Source organism: Belonocnema kinseyi, chromosome 8 (assembly GCF_010883055.1).
Source record: "Belonocnema kinseyi isolate 2016_QV_RU_SX_M_011 chromosome 8, B_treatae_v1, whole genome shotgun sequence".
NCBI classification, from domain to species: domain Eukaryota; kingdom Metazoa; phylum Arthropoda; class Insecta; order Hymenoptera; family Cynipidae; genus Belonocnema; species Belonocnema kinseyi.
In genome coordinates this window covers 113,540,404-113,563,037 of record NC_046664.1, presented here as the reverse complement: position 1 = coordinate 113,563,037, position 22,634 = coordinate 113,540,404, and the positions used below count along the sequence as shown (strand labels likewise).

The 22,634-nt window shown below is 35.6% G+C and overlaps 1 protein-coding gene across 2 annotated transcripts in view; it reads right to left on the bottom strand.

The window, feature by feature from the left end:
- Positions 1 to 566: 566 nt before the first annotated feature.
- Positions 567 to 22,634, bottom strand: part of LOC117178816 (PIH1 domain-containing protein 1-like) — a 113,635-nt gene continuing 91,567 nt past the window's right edge. For both annotated transcript variants that reach the window (XM_033370307.1, XM_033370308.1), the window contains 4 exons: positions 1,533 to 1,705; positions 1,183 to 1,449; positions 968 to 1,108; positions 567 to 892 (listed from right to left, as the gene is read on the bottom strand). In XM_033370307.1, the coding sequence (XP_033226198.1) occupies positions 860 to 892; positions 968 to 1,108; positions 1,183 to 1,449; positions 1,533 to 1,705 (614 nt within the window). In that variant the 3' untranslated portion in view covers positions 567 to 859. The remainder of the gene's footprint in view (positions 893 to 967; positions 1,109 to 1,182; positions 1,450 to 1,532; positions 1,706 to 22,634) is intronic.

Sequence of the window (22,634 nt, the reverse complement as noted above, 5' to 3'; positions counted from 1 at the left end):
AAAGATACGTGATACCTGGATACCTCTGGATACCTATGTGGCCCAACGAATAGAAAAGAAAAGAAGGCCATTAACATTTTTTCTATGGGTGACCTTAAACTCTTTACCTCTTCATAAGAGGACCTTGACATCCATGTTGCGGCGGTAAATAGGTAGTCTAAGGCGATTGACGTCAATTTTTGAATAGACAAGTGTTACTGTGTCTACCTACACAAAGGAGGTCTAGAAGCTACATCGCCACGTGACCCTTAGGACGTTCAACGGATAGGTGGAAATGCCATTCAACATCTTGGTAATGGAGAGACATCTGCCACATGAATAAGCCTAGTAATGCATTAAAATTGTATTTATACACATGAGTATCTGCTTAATTGTGTTCATCAGGTCTACTTTTGTTGTGACAAGTCTGAAAACTGAATTAAAATAGGAACATTAAAATCTAAACCTTTTCATAGGGGCTAGCTATCGATTGTCTAAAATTGCCATCTATAAACAGAGTTATATTTTTCTTTTACATCCTGTTCAGTATCCAGATAGTGTAATTCGTGCGTGTGAAATTGCGATACTTTTTAAAGAAAATATGATTTATTAATTATCATTACTATGTCGCGTAAGGATACCTACAACCTCTCTAAGAATATTGTACAGTACTCAAAGAAGTATTCTTACATCGTATATTATTTCGAAATCAGCATCATATAATTATAAGAAAATAGTGCATGGCTTACATTAATAACATTGACGCATGAAAAAAACAAACTGTAGATATAAATTAAGAATATTTGAGTTATATATACATGTAAGAAAAAAATTAAACCGAATCTTTACCTAAAATATTTTTCTTATCCGATCTTAACTTTCAACATTTGAGCGGCATATTCAATCGCAAGATCTGAAAGAATAAACGACTGTTAACAAATTGTTCCTTATTTCTCAAATTCTTTAGTTTAACATGTTATGTACTCACTCCAAGATTCGAATCCATTTCTGCTGAAACTTTCTCTTGATCGAGAGAGCAGGGGACAAAGATGTCGACTAAATAATTCACCTCGTTAACCTCAACAATTATTCGATCTTCTCCAACATCAACTGAGACATCTTCCGAAATCTAAAAGGTAAATAGTTAGTTAGCTAATTTTTCTTAGATTCTACTATATTATTTTCATGATTTTAAATTCATACCAAGGTTGGCACTTTGAATAAACCGATCAATTTCTCGGCTTGACCCTTGGATGGTTTCTGCAGAATAATATAATCCAAATTATTCGCATACCTTGGATTTTCCGGAATATTCAGATTTTTTATAGAACTGCAATTTTTAGAAGCAGATATGGGTTTCTTTTTGGAATTCTCTGGACTATCTTCAACTTCTTGAACCAACTTTTTTGGAAACTGAGTTTTCCTTACTTCTCGCTTTTCAATTTTATGCTGTTGTAAAGTGCCCATTACCTTTATACAATTTAATTCACATCAAACAAAATTCCAGATAATCGAAGTTTATTATTTAGGGTTTAAAAAATTATCTTTGGTACCTTTCGATTTTTGAGGAGCAGCGAAGTTTCAGATTTATATATTTTTCCGAATTTATTATTTACTGCTTCTACCATGACATCTAGAGTGAAAATCATAAACATCTTGTTCTTTTGACACTTATTAAAATATGTTGTACTTATTGCGATATCATATGTGTAACACAGTGCACCTCCTAAAAAAGAGTATTAGTTTCAAATATATGACAGAAAATAAAAAAATATTGAAGCATCGGCTATAAAAACATTTTCTGTTTCCGCGTTACGCAAACTGCACATAAAAGGATCAAATGGGAGTAGTCGACGTTTATGGCTTGGCTGGGCTTTTATATCGTACGGCGACAGTCGTTAAGAAAAGTTCTAACGTTTGATTTAATTTTAAACAAAATGTAGATTTTTGCTGATTAAAAAAATTAGAAGCTTTTTAAAAATTGCCAAAGGCTTTGCAAGAACAAAAAAATTTTCTTAAGATTATTAGAAAAATTGAAAGTAATTTTTCATTTCAGAAATTTTTTTAAAGAGAATATTCAAAAATCAAGGATGTTTCTATTTAAAATGAAAATAATTTAACTTGTACTTTACGAAGTATTCTTTTTTTTTAATTTAATTTTTAAATTTTTTATGTTTCTATTTTAAAATTGTTTAAAATAATATAATATAAAACATGTAAAATTAATTGATTCTTTAATTTAGAGCATTGAAAATGATCATGTGAATTTAATTTTTACCATTTTTGTCTGAATCTTTGAACTTATTAATTTCTAAAAGTTAAAAATATTTAATTTTGTAGTTTATCTGCATTTTATTAAAAATTGCTAAATTGAAAAGTGTTAGTACCTTCAATTTTTTACATGTAAATTTTATTGGCCATGAAAAATGTTTCAGAACCCAGAAAAAACCGGGAAATGACCGGGAATTTTTTTCTTTGATATCGTTTTAGATAGAAATGAAATGTTTCATATTTTTCATTAAAATATGTACACTGTACTTATTCAAATTTTTATATTTCTACATAATTTTTTTGTTTGAAATGAAGATATTTATACGTAAAAATATTATTTTGTATCTCGCAAACAATTCAAACAAAAATATTAAAACATAAATTGTCAATTATTATATAAACAACAATAATATTAAGACTATTAAATTAAACGGCAATCAATTATTGCAACTTCCAGAACAGTGATTCCTCTACCGATAGAAATCTCTGAGTATTCTCAAGCGAAATAGCCTGGCACATTTGAGTCTATAAGCAGAGTCGATTTGCATGATTTAGTCTCTTAGATGGTCTGAGAGATTTGGGTCCTTTTAATGGTCCTTTTAAGAGTGGTGCGATGGTAATATAATGTTCCTTTTGTATTCATCACGTACCGGGCGGGCAGAGTTATTTACAGTAGTTGGCCGTCGCTAACCCGACTCTCCCTTTTTAAATTTATCTTCAAATTATTAACACTTTTTTTTAATTGATGAATTATCTCATTATACTTATTTATAGCTATAACTTATATACTAATATACAATTTTATAGTTGAATTCAAAAATGTTGTCTCTTTTGGCGAATCTCATTCCATTTACGAGAAGTAATACAAAAGTAATACAAAAAATTTTCAGAGTATTACCAAAGAAAATGTGTTAATGTTAAAAAGAATACTTATTGGTACATTATTGTGTATGCGTTCCTAGATTCACACTATACGATGCCTATATGCCCACTAGACGCTTCCTAGATTCACACTATACGATCCCTCGATGCGCACTAGACGTTTTCTAGATGCCCACTTGACGTTCCATAGACGTGTACTACACACATGTATAGATAGTAATAGGGGCGGCTTAAGAAGAATTTACCGCTTTACTGCTTACCCCCTAAAAAGGGACTGAGGGCGGTGACCATTGTGAGTCTAGCAGTCGTCTAGTTATAATCTAGCAAGGGGTCAATTCCAGATAATGTGTTCTCAGACGACATCATCTAGAAATCGTCTAGATTTTAAGTAGAGAAGGGCGCAAAATTCATAGATGCAAAAGATAAACACTCGCATTACGCAAGGTTCGCAAAATTAGACCGTTTGTACGTAAGCAAGAAGTAGGCCTTCAAACAGTCCGAGAGACCACTTTAAGAATAAGAGAAGAGATATAATCCTCAAAAACTTGAAATCATAAGCATTAGTTCCGATCTAAATTAAAGCCACAACGTCACAGGCGCAGAACAAACTTCACTCAACGATAGCTATTTTAGAACCCCATTGCCTGTTATAGGGGCTTTTAATTGCATTTTGTTATGGTGGTTTTAATCTGTGACTCAACAAATACTACAAAATGAGTTTTATATCAATCCTATGATTTTGCTTCCTTGCAGATGAAGCTTTCTGCTAGAACAATTTCAATATTTTTTAATTTAGTTAATTAAATGTTCTTCAATTTAAAAATAATTAATACAATGTTCTAAATAATTATCCAGATGTATGTAAATGTGTGCATGCATGTTTGATGGTGTGTGCTGAGGTGTGCGTAAATGCATGTGTGAAGGTGTGGGCGGATGTGTGACTATCACACTTTTTTGTGCACACAATAACTTTAAGATTGTTGCAGTTTAATTTGGAGGGCTTATTTTCACGACTGATATCCGAAAACTGACCACAGAGTTTCTAAAAATATTAATTACATCTTTGTTTTACTTTATATTATTTAAAAATAGTTTTTTTAGAGTTAAACTTACTTCATACGTCAAAGTTAATGCATTAATATGATAGATTTTTTAACTTCGAACCCATGTAGCCAAACGTGGAGTCTCTTTTCAGTGAATTTTTAATCCACGCTGCGGAGTCATGAGAATGGATAGAAATTTGACCTAAATTCGATCGTGACGAGAGGGTGCCGTTTCGGAATGCTCAAAAAACGAACTACTTACGATCAATTTTCTCTCGATTATTTCGTTCGAATATTGATCACTGTTGCGGTCACAGAAATGATCACTTTTCGGTCGAACTCACGCGTCGAAATATTGGTAGAATATTGATCGCATATTAGTCGTTTCATTTCGTTTCAATGTCAAACTAAACGATTTAGAATCGAGATGTTGTGCAGCAATACCTTTTCGCAATTACTTTTTTTAAACATAGTAGTAAATAGTATCTCACATTTCATTTTAATTTTGCCTGATATTAAAAAGGTTTTTCGTACGAATGATATTAAGTTTTTCCGTTTCTAATTTTAACAGTGGATAATAAAGGTGTATAATTATTTTCTTCTTACTGTCGCATTTAGTTATTTTAAATGATATAGAAATCACAATTTTTTGTTAAGTGATTTTAAGTAACGTTATTTTCTTTCAAAGAAACGATTCAATTAAAGTAATTGAAAAGCCTAACCATAATTCGAAAATTTAAATTAAGCAGTTTTAAGTACCTTTTAATTCTTGTGTTTGTATTAAAAAAAAAGATTGTAATATCTACTCAACCTTGAATTTCATTTTATTTCCCGAAAACCCAGCATGTGTTGTCATTGCAATAACTCCCACATTCAATTCGCTTGCGTGGGGCATTATTTGATAAAAAATTGAACAAACATATTCCGTCAAATATCGTCCCACCATTAATGGCTTTCGTGGACTCGAAAATATTCCAATGAAATGATCAATTTTATATTTAAAAACCCCGTAGCGTGGAGTACACGCGAACGATAAGCTATTGATCACATTTGCGGTCACAGGTGCGAATGAAAATTGATCGTTAACTTTCAATATAGTGGATCGATATTCGAACGAATATTGATACACCGTGTTTATTGGGGACTAATCGAGTGTCCTATAATATTGATATGTTTCATCAGAGAGTAAAAAAGTTCTGGTGATTTACATTATTTGAAAAGTCGATTTTTATAGTATAAATGTATTCATTCACATCATTTAAAGTTGATGCAAGAACGGTAAGAAAGTTATGGTCATTTATAATATTTAAAAAACCTTTTTTTATAATTAAAATTTTTTATTAACATAAATCAAACTTACACATGCGCACTTTAGATAAACAATTTTTCACAGAGTGGCGATTCGGAGCAGAGCAGCGCCAGCAGAGCTTACTATCGCCGAGAAAATGCGAGTCCTCTGGCTTTAACGTTGCCTAAGTATGTGAAGACAAAATGGTAGGTTAATGAAAGACTTATCATTTTAAAGGTTCAAATGTTGTATGTTAATGAGCCGAAAAGTAATATTCCAAAAAATTATTTGTAGCTTACAGATCTGAAAATATGATGAAAAGTGAGGAAATTTAATAGCTTTTAAAAACAGTGAACTTTGAAGCATAGTTTTTTATTGAAAAAATAATAGGGAAAATCTGAAAAAATTCATCGTGGTACATTACACATTTCTGAACAAATTGTCGTCGAAAAATTTACAAAATATAAATAATTTTCGTTTTTTGTGAATAAATATGCGAGCGCACTATCTTCAGTTCTAATGAAGATAATGAAGTGATTTAAATTGTAGATAATTAGTTGAACTATCTGTAATAATTAACAATTTGAAGGAAGTATGTGCTTCTTGTTGCCTTCGTACAAATTGCGATATTTAAAGTGAGTTTTTTATATAGGAAAGCAAGTACGAGAGCCCAGCGTGGTGCCGTTTTTCAGGGGATCGACCGCGTTTTTTCTCAACACAGGGAAAGGGTTTGAAGGACAGAGTGAGGCTCGGAGGCACAAGTTGGGTAGGTCGGGTTGAGGAATACCGAGGATGATCCCCTGAAAAAACGGCACCACGCTGGGCTCTCCCACTTGCTTTCCTATATAAAAAACTGACTTCAAATATCGCAATTTGTACGAAGGCAACAAGAAGCACGTACTTCCTTCAAATTGTAAATTATTACAGATAGTTCAGCTAACTACGTCCAATTTAAATCATTTCATTATGTTCATTAGAACTGAAGATAGTGCGGTCGCATATTTAATCACAAAAAACGAACAATTATTTAGATTTTGTACATTTTTCGACGGCAATCTGTTCAGAAATGTGTAGTGTGCCACCATGAATTTTTTCATATTTTCCCTATTATTTTTTCAATAAAAAACTATGCTTCAAAGTTCACTGTTTTTAAAAGCTATCAAATTTCCTCACTTTTCATCGTATTTTCAGGTCTGTAAGCTACAAATAATTTTTTTGAATATTACTTTTCGGCTGATTAACGTACGACATTTGCACCTTTAAAATGATACCTCTTTCATTTACCTACCATTTTTTCTTCACATACTTATTCAACGTCAAAGCCAGAGGACTCGAATTTTCTCGTCGATACTAGTCCAGATTGATTGCTACACAGGTGGCTGTGATGAAAACTAATTTTTAAAATTAATTTATTATGATTTTATATATTTTTAATTCATCACATTTGAATAAAGCGAAAGTTTTGTCATAAAGTAATGTATCGTAATACAACCCTACTAGATTTTGAAATTTTTATGCTTTTGAAGTGCCTTCTAATGCTTTAAATGAAAATCGTGTTTTTAATTTATTTATCAGGTTACGTTTGAAATCTCCGAGCGGCTTTGAACGGAATTGGAATCTAAATATTTTCGCTGTATAATCGGGAATCCAAAAAAGGCAGTTATCAAATTAACTAATCTGATTTCAAGAGTTTTTTATTCTATTATGTAAAACTACCTATATCTTTAATTGGAAATTTTTTGCTGGTTTTTGCAAAGTTACCGATTTTAATTGACCCAAGTGTCAAAGTTAGCATATGACGAAACGTTTTAAATGATTCATGATGGTGAATACTATGAGATCACCCAGTATCCCAGAGTCACCATTTAAAACACCTCGCTCAGGTGCCAATTAGCTTTTGGCACGGTTGCAACGCCTCCACTTAGGGGCTATTCCTTCGGGACCATCCCTATACAATTGTCCGCGATTACTTATTAATTGTTGTAACAATATTTAGCAGAAACCCTTAGTACAGGGATCGTCTATCCGCAACCCGAGGACGCGTTATTATTAATATTATATTATTGTAATATTATATACACAGACACTAAACATACATACACACACACACACGCACACATATATATCCCTAAAACGATCCACCGTGGTAGTACGCTACCCCATTCGAAGTTCTAGGTAAGCTTCTGACTAAGGGCATGTGCAGTTTGGTCCGGGAGCCTAACCATAATTCATTTCGACTATTCTACCATTGAACTCGGTCAATGAGTGAGCTCATCTGTGTTTTGTGTGAGTTCTGTGCGGACAATGTATAATAAATCTAAATTTTAATAATCAGTTTTACTAGTATTTTTTAAGATTTTTGCCATTTGTCCGATTCCTCTAATTTTCTCTACTTATTATGTTCAAATAATTATGTTCAAAAAAAGCAAAAGTGGCTTGTATACCCTTAAAGTGTGACTATTCTTCTTTTGAAATCCGTTTTTTTTTTCAAATCGGTCATATTGTTGAGAAACTATGGTATTTTTTATAAAAAAAGTTAATTTTGCAGAATTTTTAGGTATTTTTTCTTGTTTAACAAATTATTTAACATTTATCGAAAAATAAGCAGAATATTATTATTATCATTGTTTTGTACATTAAAAAACGAAAAAAATGCCATACCTTAAAGTAGTTATACTACAAAGAGAAAGCATTGTGCCACGGTACAAGTTTGGGGTAGCGTACAACCCCAGTGGACGGTTAGAGGATGAACCAGCTACGTGGATCGTTATAGGGATATATATGGGCGATTTTCAAATTGCGGACAAACTTTAGTACCTAAAGTGGCAATCACTTTATCATGAGGAATTTCAGATTTAACAACCAAAGTTTATTGTATGACATTTGAAAATTTTAATCCGAAAGGGACATTTCTGAAAATACATATTTAAATTCGTACATTAAATATAGAAAGCGGATTTGAGGTTAGGAGTTTATTGAAAAAGAGCGCGAGCTTTTAAAAAATGTAAAAGCTGTAACGCATGCAAATTAGGAATGTATTTCGAGTAATTAGCAATTAAAGATTAATCAATCAAAAAAATGCGTTAGTTAGCCGATTGTCCTTGTGCCATCGCTGAGAGTGTGCGAGAATACAAGTTCAGATCGTATAATTTCCCCTCCATTTATTTTCGTAAGAGCTTTTGACTTTTGGGTGCAACTTCAAACTAAATCGAGACGCGAAAATTAAAATGTATTTTATCCGAATTAATTAATTACCATTAATTAGCTTCTTTAAAATGCAAGCGTTGTTTGATTTCTGTAGAATAACCCTGAATTCTTAGCATTGCGCAATATTTATCTGAGTTCTGTAAAGAAAATTACTTAAAAATTTTTTATTTACCTTGAACATTATTGATTCAATTGCATTATTTGGTATTTCTATTATTTTAAAAACTGCAAATTCCTCCGAAATCTCCAAATTTTGATACAATCATTGCAGTGTTTCTAATTCTTTCACCATTAGTCTCGTTAGTTAACTGCTACGCTAACAGTGAATGAAAATGTATTCCTCTTTTGAATTCCGCAAAGTTGTCATAAATTCTGTGTAATACCTTCCAACACTTTAGAAGGACCCCGCACCAAATGTACAGTAAAAATGGCCAGCGGTGAAAAATTCTAAAAACATTTTTTTTTGTATTTTCGTACCTGCAAAACAATAATTCGAAGGAAAAAAGTAAGAAAAATGGACAGTTTTTTTACAAACAATTGTCAATGTTTCAATTTTTACATGTATTTTAATAGAAAAATGCTGATTTTCGTGAAAAGTTTTGTTTCTCTTAAACTAATAGTTGGATTTGGTTCAAACTTGCACATTTTTACTATCATTCCTACCAAAACAAAAGGGTCATATCCAAGATCTAGAAAGATAAACGGTTTATGGGGTATACACCATGATATAAGGGTGTTTTCATACCTAAAACACCCAAGTATGGAAATTATCATTTCTTAGTAACTAAAGTCACTAGGTATTTTTTATTCAATTACTAGGGTATAAAATAACTTTCAGTTAAGTAGAGGAAGTGTGCATGTCAAGGGGTTGTTTAATCATCCCTTATTTAGAGAAGCAGAGAAATTAACTTTTCGTGAGGAATAAATCACCAAAGATCAGGCTTATAAAATCACATTAAAACATATGCAGGTAGCCTTGTTTATCAGGATTTGCAGTAGAATTTATTCTCAGGGTCATTTAATCATCCCCTAGTTATTGAACCAAGGAAATCGGTATTTAAACGGGATAAAGTAGCAGAGATTTTTTGTTATAACATTGATGAACAGAATCACTTAAAAATATATACAGGTAGCATTTTTTATTCGGATTTGCTTAAGAATTTATTTACAGGTTCATTTAATCATCCCCTGATTATTAAATCAAGGAAATCGATATTTTAAACGAGTTAAAGTACCAAAGATTTTTTATTGTCATTGATGAACAGAATCACCTTAAAATATATAAAGGTAGGATTTTTTTAGCAGAAGTTGCATAAGAATTTATTTTCAGGGTCGTCTAATCACTCCTTATTTATAAAAACACAAGCAAATCGATAATTTAAACGGGATAAAGTACCAGAGATTTTTTATAATAATATTGATGAACAAAATCACTTTAAAATATGTACAGGTAGCGTTTTTTAGCAGGATTTGCATTAGAATTTATTTTTAGGGTCATTTAATCATACCCTAATTATTGAAAAGTTAATTTCTCTGATTCTCTAAATAAGGGATGATTAAACAACCCCTTGACATGCACACTTCCTCTACTTATCTGAAAGCTATTTCATACCCTAATAATTGAATAAAAAATACCTAGTGACTTTAGTTACTAAGAAATGATAATTTCCATACTTGGGTGTTTGAGGTATGCAAACACCCTTATATCATGGTGTATACCCCATAAACCATCTTTCTAGATCTTGGATATGAACCTTCTGTTTTGGTAGGAATGATAGTAAAAATGTGCAAGTTTGAACTAAATCCAACTATTAGTTTAGGAGAAAAAAAACTTTTCACGAAAATCAGCATTTTTCTATTAAAATACATGTAAAAATTGAAACTTTGACAATTGTTTGTAAAAAAACTGTCCATTTTTCTTACTTTTTTCCTTTGAATTATTGCTTTGCAGGTTCGAAAATACAGAAAAAAAATTTTCTTAGAATTTTTCACCGGTGGCCATTTTACTGTACATTTGGTGTGGGGTCCTTTAAAGAATTTAAAATCATTTTCACGCTATAAAAATGAGCAAACAATAGTTTAGAATATATAAAAAGACTTATGAATATATAAAAAAGACTTTAGAATATATAAAAAGATATATAAAAAGTTCTATAAATTCTTCCGCATTTTTCTGAATTATAATAAAATGATAGCACTTTTCTTTATTATTTTCCAATTAATCCAGTTAGAGAGCCGGCGTAGGTACGACTGAAGAAAGATGTACCTTTTACTTGAATTACACACAATTTTATAAAATTCTGTAAAAATACATCCAATACTTTTAAATTAATCAAAAGATATTTTAATATTTTTTAAGCTAAGATTATACATATTGAATTATTTTTAATTGAAAGGATTATAAATTCTACAAATTCCTCTAAATTCTTCAGGATTCTACTAAAACCATAACATTTTTCCTAATTATTATGAAGAGTTTTAAAAAACTTTGAAGCAATGACAACAAACATTGAATTCTTGGGATTTTAAAAAGATTTAAAGTCTTTCTCTTTATAACCGAAAATAAGGAACTAGCTTTGATCGATATTTTCAATCGTCTTTCTCCCAAGTTTTATCAGTATTTATTCGACCGGAGAATTCAAACAAGTTTTTTCGTTTTTGACGCGAGATGCTGACGAGCTTTTATGAAAGTATGAATGGTTTAAAAATTACTGTCTTGGATTTTACATGTGAAAATAACGAACTTGCTTTGATAGACATTTTTAATCGTCTTTTTTCCAAGTTTTTTCAGTAGTTTATCAACAGGAGAATTAAAACAAGCGTGTTCTTTTTGGACGGAGACTCTTAAGAGATTTAAAAAAATTCAGAATTCTTTAAAAGTTATGAAACTACCTATTATTTACAGACAAAATTAACAACATCATATCACCTATTTAGAACGTCGCTTTGGAAAGTTTGCTTATGTATTTTTTCGTCTGCAGAATCCAATTAATAAAGCCTTGTTTTGATGTTTTTGTGTTCATTGAACATCAATTGCTACCAGTATACACGAAAACCGGGTAATTTTTCGAATTAGGGTCATTGTATTATATTGTTGTAAATTTAAAGGATGATTGAGGTGAATTCTACATTATGTGGGGGGGGGGGGGGCTAAACTTCTTTAAGCAGTTCGTAGGGGTTATATGCAACTATTTTCTGACATAAAATAGCAGCTTTGGTACGTTTGAAAAAATTTGTTTCGTTATTCGTAAACGTTAGGAAATTCAGACTCATAGATAAATTCAAAAGAATGATTTCAGGTTTAATGTTAATTTTCTACTCATTGATGAAGTTAGACGCATTCAATCAAAATTTCACAGAAATCAAAATTTCACAGAAATCAAAATCTTTTTTTTTTTAATAGAAGGTGTCGGCCATTTTTAACTAATATTTCCTTTGTTTTTACATAGCTCTCACATTCTAAAAGTTAGTCTGAAATCGCTCTCAGGGCGCTTTTTCTAAAGTGTTTATCGTATCCTCTTGATCTTTTAAATCTTAATTTTCGTTTCTAATTATGCCCCGATTTACATGCGATTAGTATAACGAGCTACACTGTGCGAGAGAAATGCCCGCTTAGCAGTTCACTAATACGCAAGAAGGTACATTGACAGAAATCATCCATCCTTCCAAGTATTTCCTAGGTTGCATAGGACACTTCGTGAAACAGGGAAAATGTTCAATCACCACTGAGAAGTTGGTGGCCTCCCTTGAAATATCGTGAATGATCAACGAGTTCCAGATTATTTCGCAAGAGATCCGAATACGGGTGTTCATCTAGCAGACCGACATTTAAATTTGTGCAAAAGCTCAGTAGATAAAATTTTATTGGATCACGGAAATCACCCTTAACACTACACCAAGCTGCAGAAACTTTTGTTCTAATCTTGTCAGATCTTCTAATCTTCTACTTTTTAAAAACTATTCCATTTTTTTCTGATTTTCTTTAATACTACAAAATAAAAAAAATTGTATTAAACATTGTTCAAATTCTTTGATAATTTTTGAAATCTTCTGTAATGTTTTGAAATGTTTAAAAATAATCTCTTAAAATTAATTTTTCGGAATAAGAACTTATTTTAATTTTTCATAGGATCTTAAAAGATTTTTTTTTTATTTTCGTGAGACCTTACAAAATACTTAACAATTTGTTACAAGTTTTAATTATTATTGAATCGTTTCAAAATTTCTGAATACATATATCTTACACTTACTCAGATTTGAAAGCATATTTTTAAACCGTCGTAAACCATTCCATTTTCGGTTAAAAATTTATCTTTTTCAATTGAAAATCCAACTATGTGCTTAAAAATGTAACTATTCTGTTGTCAATTCGAAAGTTTTTTTTTTAAATATTTTTTAGTTGAAATATCATGTCTTACATAAAAAATCTAACTATTTTGCAGAAAATTAAGGTTTTTATCTAAAAATGTAACTATTTCTTTTCTTCTTTATTAATAATATGTCTCCTGAGGGTGTACATGACTTCCACACACACACACACACACACACACACACACACACACACACACACACACACACACACCGAAGGGCCTATGGCAAAGCCATCTAACGCGTCCTCGGGTTGCGGATGGAGGGTCCCTGTACCAAGGGTTTCTGCTGAATATGATTACAAAAATAAACAGGCAGTCGCGGACAATTGTCCAGGGGTGCTCCCGAAGGAATTAACCCCCAAGCTGAGGTATCAAAACCATGCCGAAAGCTGAATGACACCTGAGTGAGGTGTCTAGAACGGTGACTCTGGAATACCGGGTTAAACTAGAGGAGGTCGAAGTATTTTGGAGAGAAGTCTACGAAGTGCAGCATAGACTGGACGAAGACTCAGAAAATATAAATAGCTTCAAGAAATTATGTGATGCCCTCATAACACCTGATAAAGAATGCCCACCCATCACTACCGAGGAGGTGAAAAAAGTATTAAGAGGGATGAAGAACTATTCCGCATCGGGACCAGATTGTATCAAAACCTTCTGGTGGAAGAAGTTTTCTTCAACCCATCAGCATTTGGCCCGTATTCTCACCTCATATTTAAAGTCACAAGAACCGATTCCGGAGTGGTTGGTGGAAGGGCGGACAATACTCCTGCCGAAAATAGGCAACTTAGCTGACCCGAAGAATTACAGGCCAATCACTTGTCTGAACACACTTCCTAAGATATTCACAGCTATCCTAAATGATAGTATTGTTCGGGCAATTCAACCTGTGTGGCAAGAAATGTATGAACAACGAGGTTCAAAGAAAGGTGTAGCGGGATGTCGGGAGAACCTGCTCATCGATAGATGTGTCTGCAAAGATGCAGCATTCTACCAGCGTGACATAGAGAGATTAATGCCGCTTTGGAAAACCAGATTTACTATCTTATCTGGAAAAAATCGTGTGACAAATAACAAGCTTACCTTTCAGAGAGGTGTCTTTCAGGGCGACACCATGAGCCCACTTCTCTTTTGCCTTGAATTATTGCCACTATCTCTAGCACTTCGCCATTCCGACGGGTACTTGTGCGACAAACCTGCAGATCGAAAGTACAAGGTCACTCATGTATTTTACATGGACGATCTTAAGATCTATGCTAAAAACAAAGAGCAACTACGTCTAGCTTTAGGGATTGTCGATACAAACGTCTCATCCGGCAGATTTGGTCTTCCGAACTGTCGGCGAGGAACAAAGTATCTGCAACGTACATGCTTGCGGTCCCGGTAGTACTCTATGCTCAGATCTCTTGATATCGGCAATGCATCAAATCTTATCTATCTCGAGTACTCACTCCTGAAAGCCCGGATTAAGAAAGAACAAGAGAAAAACTTTCGTGAACAGCTCCTCGATAAGAGGATGCACGGTATCTTCCACAGAAATTTGAAGGATCGGTCAATGTCTTGTGAGCTAACGTTTGATTTCCTTAAATCGCCCGGATTGAAGTCTGGTATGGAGGGTTTCATTTTTGCATGCCAAGACGGTGTATTTTCCACCTTAACATACCGTCGCCACATTTTGAGCCAAGACATTCCTGATGATAGCTGCAGGGCGTGCCATGCACACCCAGAGCATTTAGCTCACATACTATCTAGTTGTCCAACTCTCGCGGGAACGACCTACATTCAAAGGCACAATGCGGCACTAAGAGTGCTTCATTACCATCTCTGTCACTCTTACGGCATTAACCTTAATATCGCTTCTCTAAATGCTCCCAGGAAAATCGAGTCAATTGTCGAGAATGGGAAGTGCCGCATATACTGGAATTTTATATTCTCGACAATTGTTTCTGTTGTTCACTCGAGGTCTGAGAATGAAAAGAAAGAGAGCTATCGAGACCTTATACAGGAGTTGCAACGATTGTGCCCGGAATATACTATTAAACTAATCGTCCTTATCATCGGCGCTTTTGGAGGTGCCAAGCTTTCACTTGCTAATGGCCTAAAAAGCATCCCAGCATGTCAACAATATGCTAAAACACTTGCGGGAAAAATGCAGAAGGCGGTAGTCCTTGGGTCGCTCCGTGTTCTTAGGGTGCACGAGGCTCTTGCGCGATCTTCGTATTGATTCCGTTACAGTATACGACAGTATACGACGATCCAGCAAAAGCCTCGTGCACCCTAAGAAAACGAAGTGACCCAAGGACAACCGCCTTCTGCATTTTTCCCGCAAGTGTTCTAGCATATTGTTGACACGCAGGGATGCTTTTTAGGTTATTAGCAAGTGCAAGCTTGGTACCTCCAAGAACGCCGATGATAAGGACGATCAGTTTAACAGAATATTCCGGGTACAATCGTTGCAATTCCCTTATAAGGTCTCGATACCTCTCTTTCTTTTCATTCTCCTTGGCTATGATGTTTTTGTCAGTTGGTGCCGAAAACTCGATAACGAACATGGTTCCCTTCTCGTAGTCAAGAAGCACCATGTCAGGCTTCGAGTGTGCAACAGAAAAAATGTTCGAGAATATAAAGTTCCAGTATATGCGGCCCTTCTCATTCTCGACAATTGACTCGATATCCCTAGGAGCATTTAGAGGAGCGATATTAAGGTGAATTCCGTAGGAGTGACAGAGATGGTAATAAAGTACTCTTAGTGCCGCATTGTGCCTTTGAATGTAGGTTGTTCCCGCATGCGTTGGACAACTAGATAGTATGTGTACCAAATGCCCGGGGTGTGCACGGCACGCTCTTCAAACCGGGCGATTTAAGGAAAGCAAACGTTAGCTCACACGACATAGACAGATCCTCCACATTTCTGCGGAAGACACCGTGCATCCTCTTATCCAGGAGCTGTTCACGAAGGTTTTTCTCTTGTACTTTCTTAATCCGGGCTTGCAAGAGTGAGTACTCGAGATAGATAAGATTTGATTCACTTTGCTCACTCCTAATACTGAACTTAAGTCCGAGTGTTTCAGCAGCCTCCTCCGCTGCTTTGTATAGAAACGCTCCTTTGCCCACTTCTTCGTGATTCCTGACCATTTTAAGAAGAGGGTCTCTTCCATTTGCGACTCTATGTGCTGTACCCAGAATAATCCTGTTGTGAAGACATTCACGACTCAATATAACGCGACTACCTTGACGACGTGAGATGTACAGTCGCGGAACAGAAGACTTAAGATGCATGTTTTTGTTCATGTGCTTAACCTTTCTTGTCTTGATATCAAGGGATCTGAGCTCGTTCTTCGTCCATGGAACTACTCCAAATGACTAGAGTACTACCGGGACGGCAAGCATGTACGTTGCAGATACTTTGTTCCTAGGCGACAGTTGGGAAGACCAAATCTGCCATATGAGGCGTTTGTATCTACTTCGGAGAGTATCGTTTATAGATGTCACATCCTGCATGCGGCTCTGTGACACGTCCAGGTATGTATAAGTCTCTCCAGCGCAAAGGTGTCGTATAGTGCTTCTATCAAAGAGCTCACGATCTTCAGGGATGCCATCAAGTTTTCCTCGCTTCAAATAAACCTTGGTACATTTGTCTAACCCAAATTCCATTCCAATTTCCTTAGTATATCGTTCGACAATCCCTAGAGCTAGACGTAGTTGTTTTTTGTTTTTAGCATAGATCTTAAGATCGTCCATGTAAAATACATGTATGACCTTGTACTTTCGATTTGCAGGTTTGCCGCACAAGTACCCGTTAGAATGGCGAAGTGCTAGGGATAGTGGAAATAATGTGAGGCAAAAGAGAAGTGGGCTAATGCTGTCGCCCTGAAAGAGACCTCCCTGAAAGGTGACCTTGTTAGTTGTCACACGATTTTTTCCAGATAAGATACTAAATCTGGTTTTCCAAAGCGGCATTAATCTCTCTATGCACCTAACGATTTGCGGATGAACCTTTAAGGTTTCCAAAGACAGATGATAAGTCTATGGGAGGTCAAATCGAAAGCTTTCCGATAATCAATCCAGGCCATCGATAGATCACGCTGGTAGAATGCTGCATCTATGTAGGCACATCTATCAATGAGCAGGTTCTCGCGACATCCCGCTACGCCTTTTTTTGAGCCTCGTTGTTCATACACTTCTTGCCACACGGGTGGAATTGCCCGAACAATCCTATCGTTTAGGAAAGATGTGAATATCTTATACAGTTTGTTCAGACAAGTGATTGGGCTGTAATTCTTCGGGTCAGCTAAATTGCCTATTTTCGGCAGGAGTATTGTGCGCCCTTCCACCAACCACTCCGGAATTGGCTATTCCGACTTTAAATATGAGGTGAAAATACGGACCAAATAATGATGGGTTGAAGGAAACTTCTTCCGCCAGAAGGTTTTGATACAATCTGGTCCCGGTGCGGAAAAGTTCTTCATCCCTTTTAATACTTTTTTCACCTCATCGGTAGTGATGAGTGGGCATTCTTCATCGAGTGTTATGAGGGCATCACACAGCTCCTTGAAGCTATTTATATTTTCTGAGTTTTCGTCCAGTGTATGCTGCACTTCGTAGACTTCTCTGCAAAATACTTCAACCTCCTCTAGTTTAAGCGGGTGGTCGACAGTAACTGGAGGGACTGAATGCAGGACGCGTACTGTCTTGCCTAGTCTATCTTTATGGCAAGTTGATGTATTCGTATTTTGGTCTTATGATCAACCGTTGGTTTTGTTTTACGGTTCGCATCGGCCAAAGCTCTCGCTGTATTATACGCAGAACAATTGATAGCCCAGAAGTCGGATTCTTCGGAAAAATGTCCACGAAGCTCGTCATCCATTTCAGCCAGGTCTTTAGGCTTGAGAGAAACCCTGATGTTGATGTTTCTCCGGGTCATAAAGCATCGCTCTTCCTCTATTGGATGCCTGCCCGCGGTTGGGCTTAGTGTCGCCTCTCTTTCTCTGTTTCCGGCTTCTTCTAGCTGTGGTAGAGTAGGAGTTCCGCTTACATAGCCACTTTTTCGGAGTAGTTCGGCATGGTTTCGCAAACGTTACTGCGAAAAGTGCGATAGCTCCGGGTGTTTCTCACACCATAGAGTATGCAGCCGTGCCATGTAACCCCGTTCAGGGGCCACACTTGCATCGTAGCACTCTAGCAAGTTGTGATTCAGTCGCTCCGTCCATCTAAAGGTCCCGAGATTCCGCCGATCCATCACATTGGATCCATTTTGATTGGCTCCCCTAGCTCTAGAGTGGTCGGCATTGTTGGCCGACCCATTGTCGAGAGCCCTGCGTGTTCTGTTGTTTGGAACCGCACTTACTACAGCTATGTTTGGTGTTGTCATTTTTGTTCCCATGGGAAGCTAGAGAAAGGGGTTCATCCATCCTTGTAGAGCCCCGCATGCAAGGATAAGGCTGCGTACTCTGAGAGAACACCCGGTATCCCAGAGTCACCGTTCTAGACATCTCACCCAGGTGCCATTCAGCTTTCGGCACGGTTTTCGCACCTCCGTTTGGGGGTTAATTCCTTCGGGAGCACCCCTGGACAATTGTCCGCGACTGCCTATTTATTTTTGTAACCATATTCAGCAGAAACCCTTGGTACAGAGACTCTCTATCCGGAACTTGAGGACGTGTTCGGGTGGTTTTGTCATAGGCCTTTCGGTTTGATTCTAGAGGAATCAAAACCGAACCGAAAATATTTGTATATATATTTTTTTTACAATCTTGTCCTATCTATGTATACAATTATTTAGAACTATTTACATGAAGTCTTATATCTAGTTCCTTTTCTCTGTTTCCTGTGATAGCGCAACTTAGGACTTATTAGTAAACGATTGATCGAGCGAACGGAAGCGAGAGTGCAAGCGAGGGAGAGAGAACATGAGAACGCAAACGCATATATAGTCTACTTAATTTCTACATTACCATAACTTACAATCTTTATGCTTCTAATCTAAGCGACTTCCGTTTCATTTTTCTTTCACTTTTTTATACCTCAATTTTCTTTCTTCACATGCATTCTTTCATTCTCTCTCATTCCCACCTCTAGCACTCTCCAACTCCTTCATCCATTCTTCTTCTAATCCATCATCCCCTAGAATATTAACCACATTCTCTTTCCAGCTTCCTTTAAGTTCCATTCCTCTCCTACATCCTTCCCATATATGCTCCCATGTTTCCTCCTCCCATTCACATATTATACACTTTCTGTTCTCTTCTTTTTCCCAATAGATCCCCTCGCTTACCTCGTTTTCGAATCTAAATCTTGCTATTCTGGTCCACCTTCTCTCTCCCCATCCCTTTTCTAAATACTTTGGTACACCTTCCTTTTTTATCATCTGATACCAATTATTGTATTTTGATTCCTCAATTATCTCCCATCTTTCTATTAATTGTCTTTCCCTCTACCTTTTTTTCAATTCTTCGTAGTTTACTTCAGTCTCGTCTTCTATTTCTCTATCATTAAAGAACTCCCTCCTTTCTTCTTCCCATCTTGTTAATTCGATCGCCCTCCCTCTTCTCTCTTCTACCTCCATAAAACACTTTCTCGCCAACTCCCGTCCCTTTCCCTCCCCCAGGTTCGTCTGAAATTTCCATACCCTCTTTCCTATTGCCTGTATCAGTTTCATTACCCCTGCTGCTTTTTTATCCTTTCTCTTATATGAGCTGTATGATCTCCATTCGTTTGCAAGATATATCCCAAATATTTAAACTCTTTTACTTCTTCTGACTTTATTCCGTTCCATCTCTCTGTCCATTCTTTCTTCTTTCCTTCTCTTTTTCTAAACCTCATTATCTTTGCTTTTGTACATTAACATTCAGCTTTTTCCCATCTAAGTATTTCTATAATCCTGTAATTAATCCAGCCCTCACTTCTTCATCCTCTGCCATCAACACTATGTCGTCTGCGTATGCCAGTATATATATCTTTTCCTTCCCTATTCAATCTCCTCCCCAACCTTTTCTGCTCATTTTTTCTTCCAAATCTGATACTAAAAAATTTAATAAAAGTGGGCTTAGAGGACATCCTTGTCACACATCTCTCACCAACCAGAAACTATCTCCTACTCGCTCTACTCTTTTTGTCTCTCTAAAAATTTCCGATACTCTCTTTATTAATCCCTCTCTTATCCCCTTTTTAACCATGACTTTTTCTATTTCGCCTCGGCCTAATGAGTCAAACGCCGTCTTTAACTCCACGAACATTGATATCATTGCCCCTTTTTCCCGTTTAATCCTCTTATTTACTAGATAGTTCAGAACATATATGTTGCCCATTACCCCCATTCCTTTTCGAAACCGCGTCTGATTCGCTGACTCGATCTTTTTTTCTTCAACTTCTATCTTTAATCTCTCTGACAAAAAACAGTTACATATACTTTATAAAGTGTTGGCACCAGCGCCACCTCCTATAATCTTTAACCTCCTCTCCTTTGCCTTTCTTTACTACTGGTATAACTACTCCTTCTTTCCATAACTCTGGTCACCCCTCCCCTCTCCATACTCTATTGCATATTATCCATGCCCATTTCTCCCCTCCATATTTCCATGCTTCATTTGGAATCTCAACTATACCAGGTGCCTTTCCATCCTTCATTATTCCTAAAACCTTAACTATTTCTTCCCTTGTTATATCCTCCTCCTCATCTCTGTCTCTACCATATTTTCCTCCCTTTATAACTTTTCTCTCTACTCCGCCTAGCAAATCCAAAAAATACTTCTTCCATTCTACCATTTCAATATCTTGGTTTACTTTTTTTCTTTCTCTATTTACTATTTTCCATACCTCTTCTTCGGTCATAGCCTTCTCCGCAACTTTCTGAAATCTTTTATTCTCTTCCTCTTACTCTTAATAACACAACTCAGTAGACTCTTCCTTTTTTCCTATATTCTTCTCCATTACCTTTTTCTTTTCACCACTTTCTTAATTCCTTTCTGACCACCTTTTTTTCTCTTTATAGTTCTCATCCCACCCACTTCTATTCTCCCGTTTACTAACTTCATTTTTGTTTATGCATTCTAATCCTCTTTTTATTTCTACTATCATTTTTTCCATCTCCTCATCCACATTTCCCTTTCCCATTTTGATATTTCTGACCTTTTCTTTAAACTTTTCTTTTCCTTCCCTTGACCAATCCCCTTTTCCTACACTTTTTACATTTGCTGCCCTTTTATTCGTATTGCTATTGCTTTTTTGTCCCTCTAATGTCATTATTAAGGGAAAGTGATCCGAATCAATATAATCATCTACCTCTAGTTTCTTAACCTTCTCTCTTACTTCATCGTCCACTATCACATATTTGTTAAAAATTACTTGTTTACTAAAAATATGACTAAGACATGCAGCACTAAATTTTAAACCTTTTAGACTCAGAAATTTTGCCTCCTATATCTATTTGCATAAAGTAAATTATATTTTCATCTTCGCAATAAGTCTGATGGTTCTAATGTAACTCGGGATTTCAAAACCCGAATAAATTTGAGGAGCAGTTAGATCGTTATTCGTGAAGTCGGGAGAGCTCGGATTCCGGCTCGTGCATTTTCGGCTTCACGCGAGGCTGGTATTCGCAGGATTTAACAGAGCTGATTCACTGATACGCTACGTTTGCATGTGTTTCTCCCAGATGGGAGAGTGGTGAAGGCCGAAAAATCCCACGTTCTGGAGACACTGGCCTGGGCTTATTGCCTCGAGTGTCGTGGACTGACGAATCCTTATTCACACGGGAAGGATGTTACAAAGTCGACAACGAACACTACTGTGACACAGAAAATCCTCACGATTTCCGGGAAACAGGTTTCCAAAGAAAATTTAAAGTTAATGTGTTAGCCGAACTCGTTGGCGATCAATTATTGGGACCCCACATTTTAGAAGAAAACCTAAATAAATATACATTTTAAAGAAAAATAATTGAATTTTTAAATTCTCAACTTAGATGCGCATACAAATTTCACTCAATCTCATTCAGTTTGCGCTGTATCACGATTAATCTTGACAATAAAGTTTCAACAATTAAGAAAACAATTTTTTGTTGTTGTGAAAAGCACCTGATGTACTATTTTATTGTGCCAAATGGTTCCATTTCATGTCAAAACAAGACCAAAATAGTTTTGAAACCCCTATCACACTAAGATCACCCCCAAAATCATCACACCAGCAGAACAAAAAAACAAAGTTCATTACAAACCCCCAAACTTTAAGACATAAAATTTAATTGCTTCAAATAGTTCCATTTAATATACAAAGAAGCCCAAAAACAGTTTAATTTACCTAATCCTCTGGGCTCAATCTCAAAATCAACCCCTGAGCACAAAAAAAATCATTAAAAGTCCCGAAACTTTAAAACCTACAATTTTGTTTTCAATGGTTTCATTTAATGTCCAAAGAAGCCCGAAGAAGTTTTGTTTACCTAACCCTCTAGGCCCACCCTCAAAATTGACACCTAAACACACACAAAATAATTCAAATCTCTCAACTTCGAGAGCTAAAATATTATTGTTCTAAATGGTTCCATACGTTGTCAAAAAACCTAGAACAAGTTTAACCTCCCTACTAATGTCTAATGCT